The sequence below is a fragment of the Rhinatrema bivittatum genome, chromosome 8 (genome assembly GCF_901001135.1).
Source record: "Rhinatrema bivittatum chromosome 8, aRhiBiv1.1, whole genome shotgun sequence".
Classification (NCBI taxonomy): domain Eukaryota; kingdom Metazoa; phylum Chordata; class Amphibia; order Gymnophiona; family Rhinatrematidae; genus Rhinatrema; species Rhinatrema bivittatum.
The window spans coordinates 276070043-276092258 of NC_042622.1; the positions used below are offsets into that span (position 1 = coordinate 276070043).

At 43.9% G+C, this 22216-nt stretch overlaps 1 protein-coding gene across 1 annotated transcript in view; it reads right to left on the reverse strand.

Annotated features, from left to right (window-relative positions):
* DOT1L (DOT1 like histone lysine methyltransferase) overlaps nt 1-22216 on the reverse strand; it is a 590530-nt gene that overhangs the window by 191435 nt on the left and 376879 nt on the right. Inside the window, 2 exon segments of the mRNA XM_029610991.1 lie at nt 5486-5970; nt 14089-14214. Coding sequence (XP_029466851.1) covers nt 5486-5970; nt 14089-14214 — 611 coding nt within the window.

A 22216-nucleotide genomic window follows, 5' to 3' on the forward strand; every position in this document is an offset into this window, starting at 1 on the left:
TGCGTGCTCAGAGCAAGGTGTCAATTACTGTCCGAGTATCTGCTCTTCTTCAGGTAAGTCCTCTCAATGGCCAGACCGATAGAGAGAATAGAGGGGTCTTCGTGGAGGATCGGTGCTTGCTGGAGCAGGTCCCTGTGTGGAGGTAGACACAGGGTGTTCCCTGCCAGAAGCCTTCGCATGTCTGCATACCACAGCCTTCTTGGCCAGTCCGGAGCCACTAGAAGTACTAGCCCCCTGTTGTGTTCTATCTTGCGGATGGATCCCGCCCAGTAGTGGCCATGGAGGAAAGGCGTACAGCAGGTCTTCCTGTGGCCAGATTTGGACGAGGGCGTCGACCCCTGGGATTGAGGGTCTCGTCTGCGTCTGAAGAACTTGGGAACTTGGGCATTGGACCGGGTTGCCAGAAGATCCATGGTTGGGGTTCCCCAGTGGTGTATTATCAACTGGAAGGCTGTAGATGACAGCCTCCATTTCCCTGGGTCTAGACTTTCTCTGCTGAGGTAATCCGCAGTGATGTTGTCTTTTCCCGCGATGTGGGCGGCTGAGATCCCTTGCAGATTTGCTTCCGCCCACGTCATTATGGGTCTAGCTCCATGGACACCTGTTGGCTTCTGGTTCCTCCCTGGCGGTTGTTGTAGGCCACCTTTGTGGTGGTGTCCGACATGACTGACAGCTTCTCCTAAGAGTCTGTGACTGAATCATAGGCAGGCTATTCTGACTGCCCGTGCTTCCAGTCGGTTGATATTCCATCCTGATGCTTCCTTGTCCCATTGCCCCTGGGCAGTCAGTTCCTGACAGCGGGCTCCCCACCCTCGCAGGCTCGCATCCATGGTGAGCAAGAGCCAGGTCGGTGGGGATAGTCTTACTCCCTTGCTTAGATGGTCTTCTTGTAGCCACCATAGGAGATTGGTCCGTACCTCCACCGGCAACTAGCGGCGGACAGTGTAATCCTGGGACATCAGGTTCCATGTGACAGTAGGAAACTTTGTAGTGGTCTCATGTGGGCCCTTGCCCATGGTACGACTTCTAGGCTTGATGTCATGAGTCCGAGGACTTGTAGGTAGTCCCATACCATGGGGCGAGCACCGTTCAACAGTTTTCTCAACTGGTCCATCAATTTCTTTCTCCTTGTAGGGGGAAGAATGACCTTGTCCTGTTGGGTGTCGAACCGGACTCCCAGGTATTCCAGAGATTGGGAGGGCTGCAGACAGCTCTTGGTTGCGTTGACGACTCATCCGAGGTTCTCCAGGAGGTTCTTGACTCTGGTGGTCATCTGAAGACTTTCCTCTGGGGATTTTGCCCTGATCAGCCAATCGTCCAGATATAGGTGAACGAGGATTCCTTCTTTCCTCAGTGTCGCCGCCACTACGACCATGATTTTGGTGAACGTCCGAGAGGCTGTAGCTAGCCTGAAGGGTAGCGCTCAGAACTGGTAGTGATGGCCCAGGATCGTGAAGCATAGGAAACGCTGATGATCGTGATGGACCGGGACGTGCATATAGGCTTCTGATAGGTCCAGGGAAGTCAGAAATTCTCCCGTCTGTACAGCCCTTATGACCGAGCGTAGGGTTTCCATGCAGAAGTGTGGTACCCTCAGGTAGTGGTTGAGCGACTTGAGGTCCAGTATGGGCCGGTACGTTCCCTCTTTCTTGGGGATAAGAAAACAGATGGAATAGTGTCCAGTATTTTGCTGGTACGTGGGCACCGGTGTTATAGCCTTTAAGGCAAGCAATTTGGTTAGTGTGGTTTCCACTGCCATCCTCTTGGAGGGAGAATGGCAGGGAGATTTCACAAATTTGTCTGGAGGGAAATCCAGAAAGTATCCCTCTCGAATGATGGTTAGGACCCACTTGTCTGACATTATCTCGACCCATCTTTGGTGGAATTGGGCAAGTCTGCCTCCTATGGCTTCTTCCTGTGGATGGGTCTGTTGATTCTCATTGTGGTGTGTGGCTGGGGCCTGGACCTGAGCCGGCTCCCCTCTTGTTATGTTTGTTCCGAAAGGCTCGTCCTCCCTTGAAACTGGCCTCCAGGACATTCCATTCCAGATCGATCAGCTGTTGTACGGCTTGCAGCAATGGGAAATGGCGTGAGGCCTGACGGAGCCCGACCTTTGGCTCTGCTGAGGCGCTTGTGTCTGGGATGGCCAGCTCCCTCAGACTCCCGGACACGAGGTCTGGTAGTTCATCTTTGGAGAAGAAATGCATCATGGTTCAGGTACTGTTCCGTTTTTGGAGGGATGTCCCCTTCCTCCAGGGAGTCTTGGTCTTCCTCTGAGGTGTCAGTGTTGCCTAAGGTTAGGCTTTTGCCCGGAGGAGGCACGTCTCTGGGAGGCCGAGAAGGGCCTGGGAGGTTTGGGTCCTCTAGTGGAGGCTGTGGCATCGGTGGTGCCGATTGTGCCTGGACAAAGGTTTGCAGACCTTTAAAGAATTCCATCCAGGAAAAGGTTCCTGGGTCTAATACTGAATCCAGCAGAGGGCCCCGGCTGGAGGGTCGAGCTGGGGATAGAGTGGTCTGGAATCCTGTACTGGCTGGGGGGAGATCTTGCCCTGGTTCTCCCAGAGCCGTCTTGCACTGTAGGCACAGGGCAGTAGCCTCTTCATGCTGCGCAGCTCTTATGTGGCAGGCGGGGCAGAGGGCTTGTGCTTTGGCTTTCTTGGCCGGTGGTGCCATGGTTTGTGCGTGTAGGGGCGTTCAAATCCAGTCTGTGTGTTTATATGCGCGCGCGCCGGGAGGCTTAGATATGCACTCCGGGAGTGCCGAGGGTGCGCATGCAAGCTGCGAAGATATGCGTGCAGGCCGGTCTGTGCGTTTACGGGGATGCGCGCACCACTGTGCTGTTGAGTGTGGCGCTATGTGCACGGCACCTATGTGCGCGCCGCTGTGTGCACGGCACCTATGTGCGCGCCGCTATGCGCACAACTATGTTATGTACCCAGCTGGCTGCTGTGCGCACGGCTCAGTTAGGCGGACAGTACAGCGATCAAGAGGGGGAAATGGTGCCAGCGACCATGTGATTAAGATGGCGACCCCCCCCCCCCGGAGGGTCTCCACATGGATCGGGGTCTAACCTGGAAGGGGCTGCTCAACCTGATAGAACAGACGCCGACGGGCGATCTGTGCAGCTGTCCGAGCCTCGGAGACCAGAGACTTAAGAAAGTTTTCTACCTTACCTTGTCTCAGCGCTTCCCGGTCTCGTGCTGGGCGGTCTCCGGCTGCGGGGAAGAGGGAAAATACCTTCACCGCCGCACTCGATCTTACAGCCGCTGCCTCTCAGCCGCTCCCTCCTGGGGGCTAAGTCCACGCCTGAAATCGGCTGCCGGACCGAGACTTACCTCTGAGGGATCTCGGAAATCACCTCAGGAATTCTCGACTGGGGGAGGGACCCTTATGTATCACCGCAGGAGAGCGGGGCTCATCTTGTAGAGGTAAGATTTTGAAATTTTCTTTCTTCTTTGGGTTTGGATTTTCTAACGCTGTGCAAGCGTGTGTAGAATCCTAAACTGCTATGGAGACGGAGAAATACTGAAGAGCAGAGTTTCCTGCAGGGGTATATGTAGTGCTGACGTCAGATTGAAATCTGACTCAGTCTCCAACTTCTATCTGGAGCACACTATACCCATTGGTCCTGAGTCCATCTGCTACACGCTAGGAAAGCTGTGGTGTTGAACTAGAAGATGAATGTTGACACACAGTATGTGATCGTTGACCATGAATATGAATATTGTAAACCGCTGTGATCTTCTTTTGAAACGACGGCATATAAAACCCTAAATAAATAAAATGCATTCTCATGCTATAACACCCCGTCGTACAAATACATGTGCCAAGGGGGTGGGCTTTCACACTGTACATTATCCCTCAGATACAGAAGCTAGTTCGAACAGGTACAAGAATTAAACTACCTAAGAGCACCTATGGCTACACTGCTCCATGTGCTGAGCTGAATCTAAAAGGCACAAAGGTCATAGAAGGGGTTATAGATGCCAATCATCAAGGGGAAATAAGGTTCTGTTGTACAATCAGTCTGACAGACTTTAAAGTCAAATACTATTTACATACTATCAGAACTAAAGCCTTTTCAATCTCAGCAGTAATAATTTGGAATGTATTATCTTTAAAGTTACCAATGTAGAAAAAACCTCCACTCAGTGGGTAAATATCACAATAATAAAAAGAAAAAATAGTCCACCTCAAAACTCAATGTCCTTGTGGAAAAAACTGCTCGATTTTACCTCAATCAATATGTTAAATAGTAGACAATGGTTGTTTCATACGTTCACAATCTATGAACCCGACCAGGGCTACCTAGTGACTCAAAATTGTAATCATTAACAAACCAGTCACTAGGTAGGCCTGGTCGGGTCCATAGACTGTGAAAGTATGAAATAACCATTGTCTACTATTTAACATATTGATTGAGGTATAATCGAGCAGTTTTTTCCACAAGAACACTGATTCCTTCAGAGGTGGGTTATTTTTTCTTATTATTTTTAAAGTTACAGCAGATTCAGGATTATCTACTCTTTCGGAAGCAGTTTAAAGCAATTTTATTCAAACAAATGCAGATCATAAATTGAGAGTACGTATTTAAAATATTGTTTATTTTAATGTTATTGTAGTTATATTTTATTTTTATGTGATTAAATTATTCCATTTTCATGATATGCATGGTTTCATATATGCTGCACTGAACTTACTGGATTCGCGGATAAGAAACCATATAGAGACGCCAATAAAACTGCACAACTGATTTATGACTAGGCCACAGTTCATAGAGGCCATGGTCCCACCAACATTTCTGTCAGCAATGGCAAGCCAAATAACTCATCAGGCTCAAGTCGCAACTCTCTCTGCCCTCCCAAACCCTTCCTGCTGAGAAGAGAAGCCTTATGGGTGGCATTTGGAATGGTGCATTATTTCCTATCTGCATCCTGCTGACCCTGCCACTTGCAGTGCCTCAGACCACTTCTGCCTTGGCTGCCGGTGCCTGAATGATGTGCGACTAAGGTGAGATATTCTGCTAGCATGTAGTTTCTGTGTAGAGATCTGTACTAGTCTTGTTCATTATGTTTTCCCAACCATAGGTGTCCTGGTTTTCCAGTGCCCTGTGTAATATTATCTGCAGTGCTACCTGGCCTGTTTATGGCTCTTAAGGGCTGGAGTTGGCCTCCCCTAACATATGGAAATTCAGCTCTGCGCCTCTCGTTCTCTCTGAATTGTCCAATCCCCTCTCTACCACCATACAGTACACCTGAGCTCAGCCTGCAGTCTCAAGTACCACATATCTCAATTATGCACTTCACAGTATTTCCCCATCCTTGGATGGACTTTTACTACTAGTGCAAAATAACATACCTAGAAAATACATAAGACACAGTGAGCAAGAAAAGGCATAGGCCATGTCAACCATCATTCTTCCCCTCAAACAGAAAATCAAATATTGCCCAGTGGAAGATACATCAATGAAAAGAGCTTCTCTCACCTGTGATGTATTTCATTAACTGTTGCTTTTCCATTGACTACATGATCCTGATTCAAGTGTCTTCTTAGGGCAATCTTAGCTGGGGAAAAGCGGGTGTAATCTGGTAAACACAAACCAGAGGACTTATCTCCCTTCTGTCTGCTGCTGTGATTTGGGGTGCAGGGAATAATTTCTTGGTCCAAGTGAGATGTCAAGTACTGTGGGGTGTTCTGCTTGGATGAGCACCTGCTCAGAGCATTGTGAATTTCGTAGGGGGTGGCATGGCCATTCATGGAGAGCTCTGGACTCATGCCATTCATATGGGACACTGGGAACTTTGCACATTCGAGCTCTAGTTGGAACCTGCGGTGATCCGTCTCTGGCTCATGGTTTGGAAGATTTTTATTGCGCAGATGCACTGGTAGTGCATCGTCTGATGATGTGTATGACTTCAGCTGCATGAGCTCCTGCTGCCTTTGACTCTTTTCCAGCTCCACAATGCTGATCTTTAAGCAAAGAGAGGGAAAGGAAAACAATTAGCTGTACTGTCTGACTGTGGTAGTGGCACTTTAGAAAATAATACCAAGAGAAAAAAATAAAAACTAAGTTAATGATGGGATTTATCCAATCTGGGCCTCTAGACAGATATGCTGATCTCACTAGTCCAGCCACTAGTATCTGTACTCACTAACTTTGTGTCTGTTTTGCAGCAGGTTCAAGGTTTATGCCAGAAATCGTGTATAGGTATTTCAAAAAGAAAGTCCCACACATTGTCTATTGGCTCCTCCCTTCGCCAACACCTTGGCAGTATGGGGAAAAGCATGAGTGCTTTTACCTGATTTCTGGCAAGTACGGAGTAGCCATGGTGGTAGCCCACCCAGAATTTTTTTTTTTTGAAATTTTTTATTTAATCTCTTGCAGTACAAATTTTAAACTTTTGTTTCCTGTACCCCGAGGGCCTGCAAATCCTGCATCTTTGAAAAAAAAAAAATATTAGCCTGAAATCCATCTCCAGTAACAGCAGATGAGATGAGTGTCACCAATGAACTGTTTTGATAAGAGATAGCTTACAAACCTGGATTCTGTGAAAAAAGAGCTGCTGAAGTTAAAATTGTTGAAGATAACAAAAGAGGATTTGGGTCATTTTAATTGAATTATTAACTTGAGACCCAGAGCTCATTAGTGTGTGCACCTACATACCAAGATAAAACATCTTTATTTTCCATAATATGCAAGTAGCACTGTACTGAAAACTAATGATCTGGGAGCACGGAGGCCAAGTTTAACTGTTCAAAGCCACCTCACTGGTGCAAATAAAGCAGTAATTATTTATGTATCACCACACTGCACCATACAGAGGGGGAGAAGGGATGCAGAAGGCGATATCCAATTTAACAAGAATACTGGGGTTAACGCCTGCCTAAAATATGTCACTAGAACATTCAGCACCCAGGTTTGTCCTTAACATCTCATCCAAAGTATATATAGTCCCTTCTATAGTGCATAATCTTCATATAGAAATAAGAGCAGCACTGCACAAGGGAATGGACTCCTAGGGACCCTGGACATGGAAGCAACCAGGAGAGCCAGGCTGACTCTTCACACTCATAGTGTTGCAGCTCTTTTCTATACCCACAGACATAACCCCCAGCTGAAAAACAGAACATTACCAAACCAAGCACACAGAATGAAGGAACACATATTCCTGTTCTAACCTGCAGACAGAATGAAGGAGGAACACATATTCCTGTTCTAACCTGCACACAGAATGAAGAAACACATATTCCTGTTCTAACCTGCAGACAGAATGAAGGAGGAACACATATTCCTGTTCTAACCTGCAGACAGAATGAAGAAACACATATTCCTGTTCTAACCTGCAGACAGAATGAAGGAGGAACACATATTCCTGTTCTAACCTGCACACAGAATGAAGAAACACATATTCCTGTTCTAACCTGCAGACAGAATGAAGAAACACATATTCCTGTTCTAACCTGCAGACAGAATGAAGGAGGAACACATATTCCTGTTCTAACCTGCACACAGAATGAAGGAGGAACACATATTCCTGTTCTAACCTGCACACAGAATGAAGAAACACATATTCCTGTTCTAACCTGCAGACAGAATGAAGGAGGAACACATATTCCTGTTCTAACCTGCACACAGAATGAAGAAACACATATTCCTGTTCTAACCTGCACACAGAATGAAGGAGGAACACATATTCCTGTTCTAACCTGCACACAGAATGAAGGAACACATATTCCTGTTCTAACCTGCACACAGAATGAAGGAGGAACACATATTCCTGTTCTAACCTGCACACAGAATGAAGGAGGAACACATATTCCTGTTCTAACCTGCACACAGAATGAAGGAGGAACACATATTCCTGTTCTAACCTGCACACAGAATGAAGGAGGAACACATATTCCTGTTCTAACCTGCACACAGAATGAAGAAACACATATTCCTGTTCTAACCTGCACACAGAATGAAGGAGGAACACATATTCCTGTTCTAACCTGCACACAGAATGAAGAAACACATATTCCTGTTCTAACCTGCACACAGAATGAAGGAGGAACACATATTCCTGTTCTAACCTGCACACAGAATGAAGAAACACATATTCCTGTTCTAACCTGCACACAGAATGAAGGAGGAACACATATTCCTGTTCTAACCTGCACACAGAATGAAGGAGGAACACATATTCCTGTTCTAACCTGCACACAGAATGAAGGAGGAACACATATTCCTGTTCTAACCTGCACACAGAATGAAGAAACACATATTCCTGTTCTAGCCTGCACACAGAATGAAGAAACACATATTCCTGTTCTAACCTGCACACAGAATGAAGAAACACATATTCCTGTTCTAACCTGCACACAGAATGAAGAAACACATATTCCTGTTCTAACCTGCACACAGAATGAAGGAGGAACACATATTCCTGTTCTAACCTGCACACAGAATGAAGAAACACATATTCCTGTTCTAACCTGCACACAGAATGAAGGAGGAACACATATTCCTGTTCTAACCTGCACACAGAATGAAGAAACACATATTCCTGTTCTAACCTGCACACAGAATGAAGGAGGAACACATATTCCTGTTCTAACCTGCACACAGAATGAAGAAACACATATTCCTGTTCTAGCCTGCACACAGAATGAAGAAACACATATTCCTGTTCTAACCTGCACACAGAATGAAGAAACACATATTCCTGTTCTAACCTGCACACAGAATGAAGAAACACATATTCCTGTTCTAACCTGCACACAGAATGAAGGAGGAACACATATTCCTGTTCTAACCTGCACACAGAATGAAGGAGGAACACATATTCCTGTTCTAACCTGCACACAGAATGAAGAAACACATATTCCTGTTCTAACCTGCACACAGAATGAAGGAACACATATTCCTGTTCTAACCTGCACACAGAATGAAGAAACACATATTCCTGTTCTAACCTGCAGACAGAATGAAGAAACACATATTCCTGTTCTAACCTGCACACAGAATGAAGGAGGAACACATATTCCTGTTCTAGCCTGCACACAGAATGAAGGAGGAACACATATTCCTGTTCTAACCTGCACACAGAATGAAGGAACACATATTCCTGTTCTAACCTGCAGACAGAATGAAGGAGGAACACATATTCCTGTTCTAACCTGCACACAGAATGAAGGAGGAACACATATTCCTGTTCTAACCTGCACACAGAATGAAGGAGGAACACATATTCCTGTTCTAACCTGCAGACAGAATGAAGGAGGAACACATATTCCTGTTCTAACCTGCAGACAGAATGAAGGAGGAACACATATTCCTGTTCTAACCTGCACACAGAATGAAGAAACACATATTCCTGTTCTAACCTGCACACAGAATGAAGGAACACATATTCCTGTTCTAACCTGCACACAGAATGAAGGAGGAACACATATTCCTGTTCTAACCTGCACACAGAATGAAGGAGGAACACATATTCCTGTTCTAACCTGCACACAGAATGAAGGAGGAACACATATTCCTGTTCTAACCTGCAGACAGAATGAAGGAGGAACACATATTCCTGTTCTAACCTGCACACAGAATGAAGGAACACATATTCCTGTTCTAACCTGCACACAGAATGAAGGAACACATATTCCTGTTCTAACCTGCACACAGAATGAAGGAACACATATTCCTGTTCTAACCTGCAGACAGAATGAAGGAACACATATTCCTGTTCTAACCTGCACACAGAATGAAGAAACACATATTCCTGTTCTAACCTGCACACAGAATGAAGAAACACATATTCCTGTTCTAACCTGCACACAGAATGAAGAAACACATATTCCTGTTCTAACCTGCACACAGAATGAAGAAACACATATTCCTGTTCTAACCTGCACACAGAATGAAGAAACACATATTCCTGTTCTAACCTGCACACAGAATGAAGGAACACATATTCCTGTTCTAACCTGCAGACAGAATGAAGGAACACATATTCCTGTTCTAACCTGCACACAGAATGAAGGAACACATATTCCTGTTCTAACCTGCACACAGAATGAAGGAGGAACACATATTCCTGTTCTAACCTGCACACAGAATGAAGGAGGAACACATATTCCTGTTCTAACCTGCACACAGAATGAAGGAACACATATTCCTGTTCTAACCTGCAGACAGAATGAAGGAACAACACATATTCCTGTTCTAACCTGCAGACAGAATGAAGGAACAACACATATTCCTGTTCTAACCTGCAGACAGAATGAAGGAGGAACACATATTCCTGTTCTAACCTGCACACAGAATGAAGGAACACATATTCCTGTTCTAACCTGCAGACAGAATGAAGGAACAACACATATTCCTGTTCTAACCTGCAGACAGAATGAAGGAACAACACATATTCCTGTTCTAACCTGCACACAGAATGAAGGAACACATATTCCTGTTCTAACCTGCACACAGAATGAAGGAACAACACATATTCCTGTTCTAACCTGCAGACAGAATGAAGGAACAACACATATTCCTGTTCTAACCTGCACACAGAATGAAGGAACACATATTCCTGTTCTAACCTGCACACAGAATGAAGGAGGAACACATATTCCTGTTCTAACCTGCACACAGAATGAAGAAACACATATTCCTGTTCTAACCTGCACACAGAATGAAGGAGGAACACATATTCCTGTTCTAACCTGCACACAGAATGAAGAAACACATATTCCTGTTCTAACCTGCACACAGAATGAAGGAGGAACACATATTCCTGTTCTAACCTGCACACAGAATGAAGAAACACATATTCCTGTTCTAACCTGCACACAGAATGAAGGAGGAACACATATTCCTGTTCTAACCTGCACACAGAATGAAGGAGGAACACATATTCCTGTTCTAACCTGCACACAGAATGAAGGAGGAACACATATTCCTGTTCTAACCTGCACACAGAATGAAGAAACACATATTCCTGTTCTAGCCTGCACACAGAATGAAGAAACACATATTCCTGTTCTAACCTGCACACAGAATGAAGAAACACATATTCCTGTTCTAACCTGCACACAGAATGAAGAAACACATATTCCTGTTCTAACCTGCACACAGAATGAAGGAGGAACACATATTCCTGTTCTAACCTGCACACAGAATGAAGAAACACATATTCCTGTTCTAACCTGCACACAGAATGAAGGAGGAACACATATTCCTGTTCTAACCTGCACACAGAATGAAGAAACACATATTCCTGTTCTAACCTGCACACAGAATGAAGGAGGAACACATATTCCTGTTCTAACCTGCACACAGAATGAAGAAACACATATTCCTGTTCTAGCCTGCACACAGAATGAAGAAACACATATTCCTGTTCTAACCTGCACACAGAATGAAGAAACACATATTCCTGTTCTAACCTGCACACAGAATGAAGAAACACATATTCCTGTTCTAACCTGCACACAGAATGAAGGAGGAACACATATTCCTGTTCTAACCTGCACACAGAATGAAGGAGGAACACATATTCCTGTTCTAACCTGCACACAGAATGAAGAAACACATATTCCTGTTCTAGCCTGCACACAGAATGAAGGAGGAACACATATTCCTGTTCTAACCTGCACACAGAATGAAGGAACACATATTCCTGTTCTAACCTGCAGACAGAATGAAGGAGGAACACATATTCCTGTTCTAACCTGCACACAGAATGAAGGAGGAACACATATTCCTGTTCTAACCTGCACACAGAATGAAGGAGGAACACATATTCCTGTTCTAACCTGCAGACAGAATGAAGGAGGAACACATATTCCTGTTCTAACCTGCAGACAGAATGAAGGAGGAACACATATTCCTGTTCTAACCTGCACACAGAATGAAGAAACACATATTCCTGTTCTAACCTGCACACAGAATGAAGGAACACATATTCCTGTTCTAACCTGCACACAGAATGAAGGAGGAACACATATTCCTGTTCTAACCTGCACACAGAATGAAGGAGGAACACATATTCCTGTTCTAACCTGCACACAGAATGAAGGAGGAACACATATTCCTGTTCTAACCTGCAGACAGAATGAAGGAGGAACACATATTCCTGTTCTAACCTGCAGACAGAATGAAGGAACACATATTCCTGTTCTAACCTGCACACAGAATGAAGAAACACATATTCCTGTTCTAACCTGCACACAGAATGAAGGAACACATATTCCTGTTCTAACCTGCAGACAGAATGAAGGAACACATATTCCTGTTCTAACCTGCACACAGAATGAAGAAACACATATTCCTGTTCTAACCTGCACACAGAATGAAGAAACACATATTCCTGTTCTAACCTGCACACAGAATGAAGAAACACATATTCCTGTTCTAACCTGCACACAGAATGAAGAAACACATATTCCTGTTCTAACCTGCACACAGAATGAAGGAACACATATTCCTGTTCTAAACCTGCAGACAGAATGAAGGAACACATATTCCTGTTCTAACCTGCACACAGAATGAAGGAACACATATTCCTGTTCTAACCTGCACACAGAATGAAGGAGGAACACATATTCCTGTTCTAAACCTGCACACAGAATGAAGGAGGAACACATATTCCTGTTCTAACCTGCACACAGAATGAAGGAACACATATTCCTGTTCTAACCTGCAGACAGAATGAAGGAACAACACATATTCCTGTTCTAACCTGCAGACAGAATGAAGGAACAACACATATTCCTGTTCTAACCTGCAGACAGAATGAAGGAGGAACACATATTCCTGTTCTAACCTGCACACAGAATGAAGGAACACATATTCCTGTTCTAACCTGCAGACAGAATGAAGGAACAACACATATTCCTGTTCTAACCTGCAGACAGAATGAAGGAACAACACATATTCCTGTTCTAACCTGCACACAGAATGAAGGAACACATATTCCTGTTCTAACCTGCACACAGAATGAAGGAACAACACATATTCCTGTTCTAACCTGCAGACAGAATGAAGGAACAACACATATTCCTGTTCTAACCTGCACACAGAATGAAGGAACACATATTCCTGTTCTAACCTGCAGACAGAATGAAGGAGGAACACATATTCCTGTTCTAACCTGCAGACAGAATGAAGGAGGAACACATATTCCTGTTCTAACCTGCACACAGAATGAAGGAGGAACACATATTCCTGTTCTAACCTGCACACAGAATGAAGGAGGAACACATATTCCTGTTCTAACCTGCACACAGAATGAAGGAGGAACACATATTCCTGTTCTAACCTGCACACAGAATGAAGGAGGAAACACATATTCCTGTTCTAACCTGCACACAGAATGAAGGAGGAACACATATTCCTGTTCTAACCTGCACACAGAATGAAGGAACACATATTCCTGTTCTAACCTGCAGACAGAATGAAGGAACACATATTCCTGTTCTAACCTGCAGACAGAATGAAGGAACAACACATATTCCTGTTCTAACCTGCAGACAGAATGAAGGAGGAACACATATTCCTGTTCTAACCTGCAGACAGAATGAAGGAGGAACACATATTCCTGTTCTAACCTGCACACAGAATGAAGGAGGAACACATATTCCTGTTCTAACCTGCACACAGAATGAAGGAGGAACACATATTCCTGTTCTAACCTGCACACAGAATGAAGGAGGAACACATATTCCTGTTCTAACCTGCACACAGAATGAAGGAGGAACACATATTCCTGTTCTAACCTGCACACAGAATGAAGGAGGAACACATATTCCTGTTCTAACCTGCACACAGAATGAAGGAGGAACACATATTCCTGTTCTAACCTGCACACAGAATGAAGGAGGAACACATATTCCTGTTCTAACCTGCACACAGAATGAAGGAGGAACACATATTCCTGTTCTAACCTGCACACAGAATGAAGGAGGAACACATATTCCTGTTCTAACCTGCACACAGAATAAAGGAGGAACACATATTCCTGTTCTAACCTGCACACAGAATGAAGGAGGAACACATATTCCTGTTCTAACCTGCACACAGAATGAAGGAACACATATTCCTGTTCTAACCTGCAGCTCCAAGCAGTGCTTTTGTTTCTCCGAGATCTGACTCTTCAGAACCTGTTTCTCTTTCAGCAGGTTCTCCAGTGAAAGTGTTTGCCAGTCCAGCTTCAGCTCCTCACACCGTGCCTTTAGCTGCAAGAATGTGAAAAAGAAGGCTGAAAGGGGAGTTTAACAACCCTGCAGGACAAATCTGGAACTAGATATAAAAAAAAAAAAAAGATGCTGCCAGAACAGAAATTACTCCAGAAAAAGGACTGATAACAGGAATGGCTGGTTTTACTTGACTAGAGCATGGCAGCTGGTATAGCGTACTGCGTTCAGCCACACCAAACCAACTGATCTCTCTCTCTATGTATGACTGGTAAGTCCAGAGGCCAGAAAGGAACATGTGCCTGGGTTCAGGACTTGCTGTATGCGTTTAGGCTTTATTTCTCTCCTATTCTGGATTAACAAGGAAGGAGTTAACACTGCACTCGTCCTTTCAGCCTAGGATGCCCTTTTACACAGACAGGCAACAAATCAAGGCTCCTAAGCTTAGGGCCAGTTTCATTAAAGCTTTTCTCCCATTTTGTATATATATATATATATATGGGAAAAATGTAACAGTGAACCAGAGCGGCAGAAATCGATGTGCTATAATTAGACAGACCTTCCATCTCTCTAATTTGACCAGCCTTTTCAATTAAGCCTAAGTGAAACATCTTTGTATAACCCTGATAGTCATCAAGACTCATTTGCAGCACAGCCGGGAATGTAGGCGGCCTTCTTCAAAGAATCCTGCTTCATGGGAATTTCAATTCATCAACGAAGGACAAGTTTAACATACTTTAAGCAAAGGCCCTCCCAATAAATCCACCTTTCCAGCTTGCTCATCAGGAAACCATCATGAACCACGACTTTCACATTTTTTTTCTTTGCATACAGGCTCAGTACTCCAGTAACCTCTTTAGCAGGCAATACGACATAGCTAGCTCCAAGCTACTTGTATTGATCAGTTGTTATATTTTATTTTCTATGGTTTGGGTGTATAAGGAGAAATTGGGGTTTTTACCTGCTAATTTTCTTTTCTTGAGTCCTACCAGACCAGTCTAGAGAATGCAAGAATTTAGCCCCTCTGTTAGAAGATAGAGACACAGAAAAGAAAACTGATTCACGGATGTCATCCCTTATAGGGCAATGTGAAGCTTGTAGCAACTCAGTAAAACTGTAACAAAGCAAAACACATCAAACTTTCCCAACCATAAGCAGGACAGCTCTCATACAGACATAAAAAAAAACTAGGCCCTTCGACTACCACTGTAAATATGTGATAAGAATCTGTCTTTACAGCAGGTTGACAGCTAAAAGTGAGCGGGACCCTTGGACTGGTTTGGTAAGTCCCATGGAGAGAAAATTAGCAGGTAAGAAACCTAATTTCTCCTTCTTTCTCGTTCCATCAGACCAGTCCAGAACGTATGGAAAGCAAGCCACTCTCAGAGAGGCTAAAGACTCTAGCCCCAAAGATGGCAAACTCCCTAGCCTGCAATCCAAGCTATAATGTTTGAAAACAATGTGCAAGGAAGCCCATGTGGCTGCCCTATCGGTCTCCTGAGTAGACACAGACTGTCGCTCTGCCCATAAAGTCGCCTGACTTCTTAAGGCATGAGCTTGAAGGTCCTTAGGAATGAACAAGCCCCCGGCAATGTACACTTAATCCATCTAGCTATAGTCACCTGAGCAGCTATGCCTCTCTTCTTTGGACCCCTGAAGAAAACAAACAAATGAACCAATTTACTATAGGTAATGACCGCTTTCCAATATCTGAACAATGTTCCCTTTACTTCTAAAAATGTAGGCTCTCAATCTCCCATTGCATCCCTCTTTCTGAATGCTGGGAGATCTACTGTCTGGTTCAAACAGAAAGGAGAGACAACTTTAGGAAAAAAAAAGAAGGGACCGTCCAAATAGATATACCCGCCCCTGAAAGCTTCAGAAATGGATCTCTGCATGAAAAGGCCTGGAACTCAGAAATACCCCTTGCTGAACAGATTGGCACCAGATACGCCTCTTTCAGCATTAAATCCGTAATAGATGTTCTTTTAATGCGCACAAATGGAGCTGTACACAAAGCACGGAGAACCAAATTAAGATCCCACAGAGAAACCTGCTTACGATGTGGTGGACAAAGATGCGTCATCCCTTTTATTTCCCTTTTAGGAAACATGCAACATCTGGATGAGAAGCTAAAGACAACCCATGGATTTGACCCCTGAAACAGGCAATAGCTGCAAATTGCACCTTCAGGGAATTCAAGAACATTCTGCAAAAAAAAGACAGAATTGTAGGTGCTGTAGCCTTAAAAGAAGAAACTCAGGCTTCTGAACACCAAAGCTCAAAAACCTTTAAATATAAGCTAAGGAGGTGGACTTCTTCCTGGCCTGTAAGAGAATAGTCATTACCTCATCTGAATAAACTTTGCTCCTCAACCTATCACTGATTTGCCCTGTACTTAAGAAGTTGTCTTTGGATACCACTGATCTGAAAAATTACCAGTCGGTTTCCAATATAACATTCTTGATGAAAGTTATCAAAAAGATAGCAGAGTTACTTATCTGTAATGTGTTTTCCGAGGACAGCAAGATATCAGTCCTCACACATGGGTGACCATCAGATGGAGCCCTGACTCAGAAAATGTTTTTCAAAGCTTCTAGAACTTTGACTTGCCACACTGGGCATGCCCAGCATCAAAGGACCAAAGAATTGCACCGATGGACACAGAGTCATAGACATCAGCGGGACCATCGGTTCCATCGATGCTGTCGGCGGATAGGCGCTCCAGAGACTGACCACTGATCTCATCCAGGCAGAGGATGTTGGGTTCCACGTCATTGGCCTCGGCACCCGGGAAGAACTGTTCCCTGTTGATGCACGGTGCCAGGCACAGGGATGCACCAACTCATGCCACGATGCCCCCAAAGCCAATGGTTCGTACTTCTTCAACCCGAAGAGCTGCTCCATCTTGTTGAGTCAAGGGCTAAGATAGAGTTCATAGAAAAGAGAATATTTTTTCCATTTCCAAGATAACTACAGGGTTGAAATCTTTCCAGTAACTCTCACCTATTGAATCCCTATTGCTCGGATAAACCAACTCCTTTCCTATAGCCAGAGAAGGTTGGTGATTCTCACTTGATCCAGAATAGACAGACTTTGCCTCTCCAGTCTGGGAACCCATTATCTTTGGAAACGTTTTTTTTGTATATCCATTATCTTCTGCTTAAAGTGGGTAGCAAATGTTTTTGCGGATAGTGTGTCCAAATCAATGGGGGTTAAACTATCAAGGCTAGATAGCTGAGTAACCAATTGAAACAGACATTTAGGTTGATTGTCAACTAATTTTAAATGTGTAGTGAAATAGTCACATTTATCTTTCTTAATATCATCTTTATAAAACTTGACAGCCTACATTCCATCAGATTCTTTTCTGACTTCTTTTCTCCGCAATATCTCCAAATATTTCGGCGGCCCACAGATAGGCGCTCACCCGCACCCAACCGCTTCCTCCTCCCTGCCGAGGCTTGCGCGATCGGCGCGGCCCATCCGGGGCAAGAGCCTGCTCACCAACCATCTCGAGCCGTGCAGGAGAGACCGGAGGCAAAGGAAAAAAATAGAAATACGAAAACGAAAGCAAAACGCAGGACGCAACGTGGTGAGTGAGCCGCGCCCCTAAGCAGGCATCAGGCCTATCAGAGGGCGGCTACTGCCCCCTTTAAACTCAGGCGCATCTCGGAGGCGTCGCGCGCCCGAAGGAGCGCGACCTAAGGGGCCTGCCCCTTAGCGCGCCCCTTGGAGCGTCCCAGAGCCGGGGCCGATTCTCTCCCCTATCCATTCATTCACCGACCACTCATCCACCAATTCAATCTCCAACAGTACTCATCCAGCCTAACAGTACTCATCCAGCCTAACAGCAGCACTCATCCAGTCTCCAGCAGCACTCATCCAGTCTCCAGCAGCACTCATCCAGTCTCCAGCAACAATTATGCACTACCGCCCACGCACCTACAAATCACTCACCCCAATCATGATTTCCCCCACAACACAGTTCCTAGGTCTCACCCTTTTCACCATAATCCTATTCAACGCCCAATCAATCACCAACAAAACTCTTATACTCAACGACATTCTGCAGGACACAACCCCAGATTTTTGCGCCATAACTGAAACATGGCTCAAATCCACAGACATCACACTCATTAATCAACTACCAACACAGACTTACGATTTCTTCTCCATCCCAAGACAAAAAAAAAGAGGCGGGGGTATCTTCCTCGCTGCAAAAAAAATCCTTAAGGTTCACACACCACCCCATCAGTACAACTACCAAACTAGAACTAGGATTGTTCAAATCAGAACATCTCCAAATCCTTCTAGTCTATGCCCCTCCAGGCTTACTAGAGTCAGACCCCTCACCTATTATTGAAACCATAACCTTACATCTTAATCTTGACTCCCCTGCTATAATTCTGGGAGACTTCAACTTACATGTTGACAAAGTCCCCCTCTCAACAAACTGTGAAGCTTTCCTCACCTCACTGTCATCGATGGGTTTCAGCCAACAAATCAACAAACCCACTCACAAAGCAGGCCATACGCTCGATCTCCTCTTTACAAACGCCAAGATTTCTCTTACAGAACAACCAAATTGTAAAAAAGTCCCATGGTCAGATCACTCTCTAATCTCCACCAGCTTTTCTATACCTCGATCAGACTCCAACCTCAACTCAAGACCCTCTTTCCAATACAGAAAATCCTGCTCCTCAGAACACCTCAGCAAACTTCTAACCTCTGATCTACCACTCATTGATGTCTCCACACCCAACTCTGCCCTCCAATCCTGGTCCAAAATAACAAAAGCTATTGCAAACACTCTCTGCCCACTGACAACCAAAACAAGGTCTTCCAATGCATCCAAACGACAACCCTGGTTTAACGATGAACTACGAAAGCTCAAACAACTACTTCGGCAAAAAGAGAGAAAATGGCGTAAAGCCCCTTCTCCGGCCACACTCTCTGACTACAAACGATCACTCCATCTATACAAAAGTACCACGTTAAAAACCAAAAGAGACTACTATGCCCGAAAAGTTCATCATCTCACCTTTGACTCAAAAGCTCTATTCACCTTCGTCTCCAGCCTCACTAAACCGATCACTCCAGATATCCCACCCGAACAAGCCCAGACTAAAGCAGACGAACTGGCTCTCCATTTCAACAAAAAAATATCGGATCTCCTCAATCAGCTAACTCCAATCACTACTTCTCCAGATAACACATACTTCCCCCAAAACAAAGAGATCCAGTTTATTGCCTTCGAACACATCACAATCACAGAGATACAAACGGTGTTAAAAAGAATGAAACCATCATCTCACCCATTTGATCAAATTCCATCCAAAATGCTCCTTCTCATCCCGGACCCAATAGCAAAAACCTTAGCAGATATCATAAACTGCTCTCTATCACATGGTATCTACCCTGATGACCTAAAAACTGCCTCAATCAAGCCACTGTTAAAAAAACCAAATCTAAATGCAAGCGATCCCAACAACTTCCGCCCTATTTCCAACCTCCCATTCATAGCGAAAATCATGGAAAAATTGGTAAACACCCAACTATCCAATTACCTAGAGGACAACAGTATTCTTTCCCCAAACCAATATGGTTTTCGCAAAGCCGCAAGCACTGAAACGCTACTACTCTCACTCACGGACTTCCTCCTCTCTGGAATTGACAAAGGCCAAGCATATTTACTAATCCTCCTTGACTTTTCGGCGGCATTCGACACCGTCAACCACGCCCTCCTTCTAAAACAGCTGGCAAACATTGGTTTAACAGGTGCCACACTAAACTGGTTCAAAACATTCCTTGAAAATAGAAGATATAGAGTCAAAATCCACAATAAAGAATCCCAATACCACCATTCTAATAGAGGGGTGCCGCAGGGTTCTTCACTTTCACCCACGCTATTCAATATCTACCTCCTACCACTTTGTCAACTTCTTACAAAACTAAGCCTGAAACACTTCCTTTTCGCAGACGACGTACAGATCGTGATCCCCATAAAAGAATCAATATCTAAAACAATGGAATACTGGGACAGTTGCTTAGTAGAAATTAAACTTCTCCTCACCAGTCTAAACCTGGTACTTAATGCTTCTAAAACAGAATTCCTGCTCATATCACCGGAAAACAAAAATACACACCCAAAACCACCCACACTCCTTCAAACAGCCCATGTAAGAGATTTAGGAGCCATCCTGGACAATCGACTCAACCTCAAACCTTTCATTAACCAAACCACCAAGGACTGCTTCTACAAATTACATATCCTGAAAAGAATTAAACCACTTTTTCACGCCCAAGACTTTAGAACAATTTTGCAAGCAATAATCTTTTCCAAATTAGATTATTGCAACTCATTACTACTAGGCCTCCCAGCTTCCTATACCAAACCTCTACAAATGGTCCAGAACTCTGCAGCCAGAGTCCTCACAAACTCCAGGAAAATGGACCACATCTCACCTATCCTCAAAAACCTCCATTGGCTACCGATCCACTATAGAATCATGTATAAAACCATCAACATCATATACAAAACTATCAACCAAAACACGCACCTCGACCTACAAATACCTCTTAAAAAATACACTTCCGCTAGACCCATCAGGGAATGCTACAAAGAGTCACTCCAAATACCAAAGGCCAAAACCTACCAACATAAATCATTGAGTCTCAGAGCCTTCTCTTCAGCAGGTCCAACTCTCTGGAACTCTATCCCACCAGATTTGAGACAGGAGCCATGCTCTCTAACATTTAGGAAAAGACTAAAAACTTGGCTTTTCAAAAAAGCATTTCCAAGCCTTGAATAATACCTCCATTAAACAGCACAAACTCTTATCCAATAACTGGACCAAATACAATTCAATCAACCTTAATTGACAATCATCAATACCTGCTGAACTTTTATCATACCACTGTCGTATTTATGCATTTGGTTATTTATGTTCCGTTCCATAGTGAGGTATTGCCACAGTTTCTCACATATTCTTATTTACTCACTATGCTACTCTATTACATTAATAAGACTGAAATGTAAATATTGCTCTGTGCAATTTCTCCCCCTTTTCCAGTTCCAAGTTGATTTCCCTGATTTATTGTAACTTTCTCAATTCCTTTATCTGATTCACGATATTTAAAGTTCAAGGTTCTTTTTGAGAACATTGTTTTACGTTATGTTATGTTTTATACACTTTGTTAATTGTAAACCGGGTTGATGTGATGCCTGTCATGAAACTCGGTATAACAAAAACAATAAATAAAATAAATAAAATAAAAATAATGAACTTGTCTTTTTAATACTAACAAACCTGGATGATACCACCACTTATGCTAACTTGCTTGAGAAGGGCAACTTCATTTAATGCCGAGCTTAAAATTGAATTCCACAGAGTAATTTGTGAAGAAAGAGACCAGGTTAGAAAAATCAGGGGGAAAAGTTTTGGACATGAGAAGCTAACTGCTCCATATTAATGTTTCAAGTATTCCAACTATAATTTACGGTTAAAGATATCATAGAGGCTGAAGCTAGACTTCAAAAAAACAAAAGTAGGTCATGATCAAACCATGGGACAAGATTTACATAAACCGTTCTAAAGATAAGATCTAGGTTATCATTCTTGGAGACTTGAATCTCCACGTCGACAGATGCCCCCTCTCCCCCTCCTGCGAAGCAATATTGTCCTCTATGAATGCTCTAGGCTTCAAACAGATTGTCAATAATCCCACGCATAAGGCAGGGCACACGCTGGACCTTATTCTTCACCAACTCACTCATACAAAATGATACACCCCTATGCACTCCCATTCCGTGGTCCGACCACTTCCGCATTGACACCAGTTGCACCATAAAAAGCACTCCCCTCACAATGCCTACCAAAAAAACCATAAATTATCGAAAACAATGCAAAACCGAAGACATTAGTGAAGCTCTCTTAGAAGAGCTCCCTAAATTAGACCTCACAGATGCCGACATGGCCACATCGTCCTGGTTCCAACTCACCAGCACTGTGGCAGACAAAATATGCCCCACACTAACTAA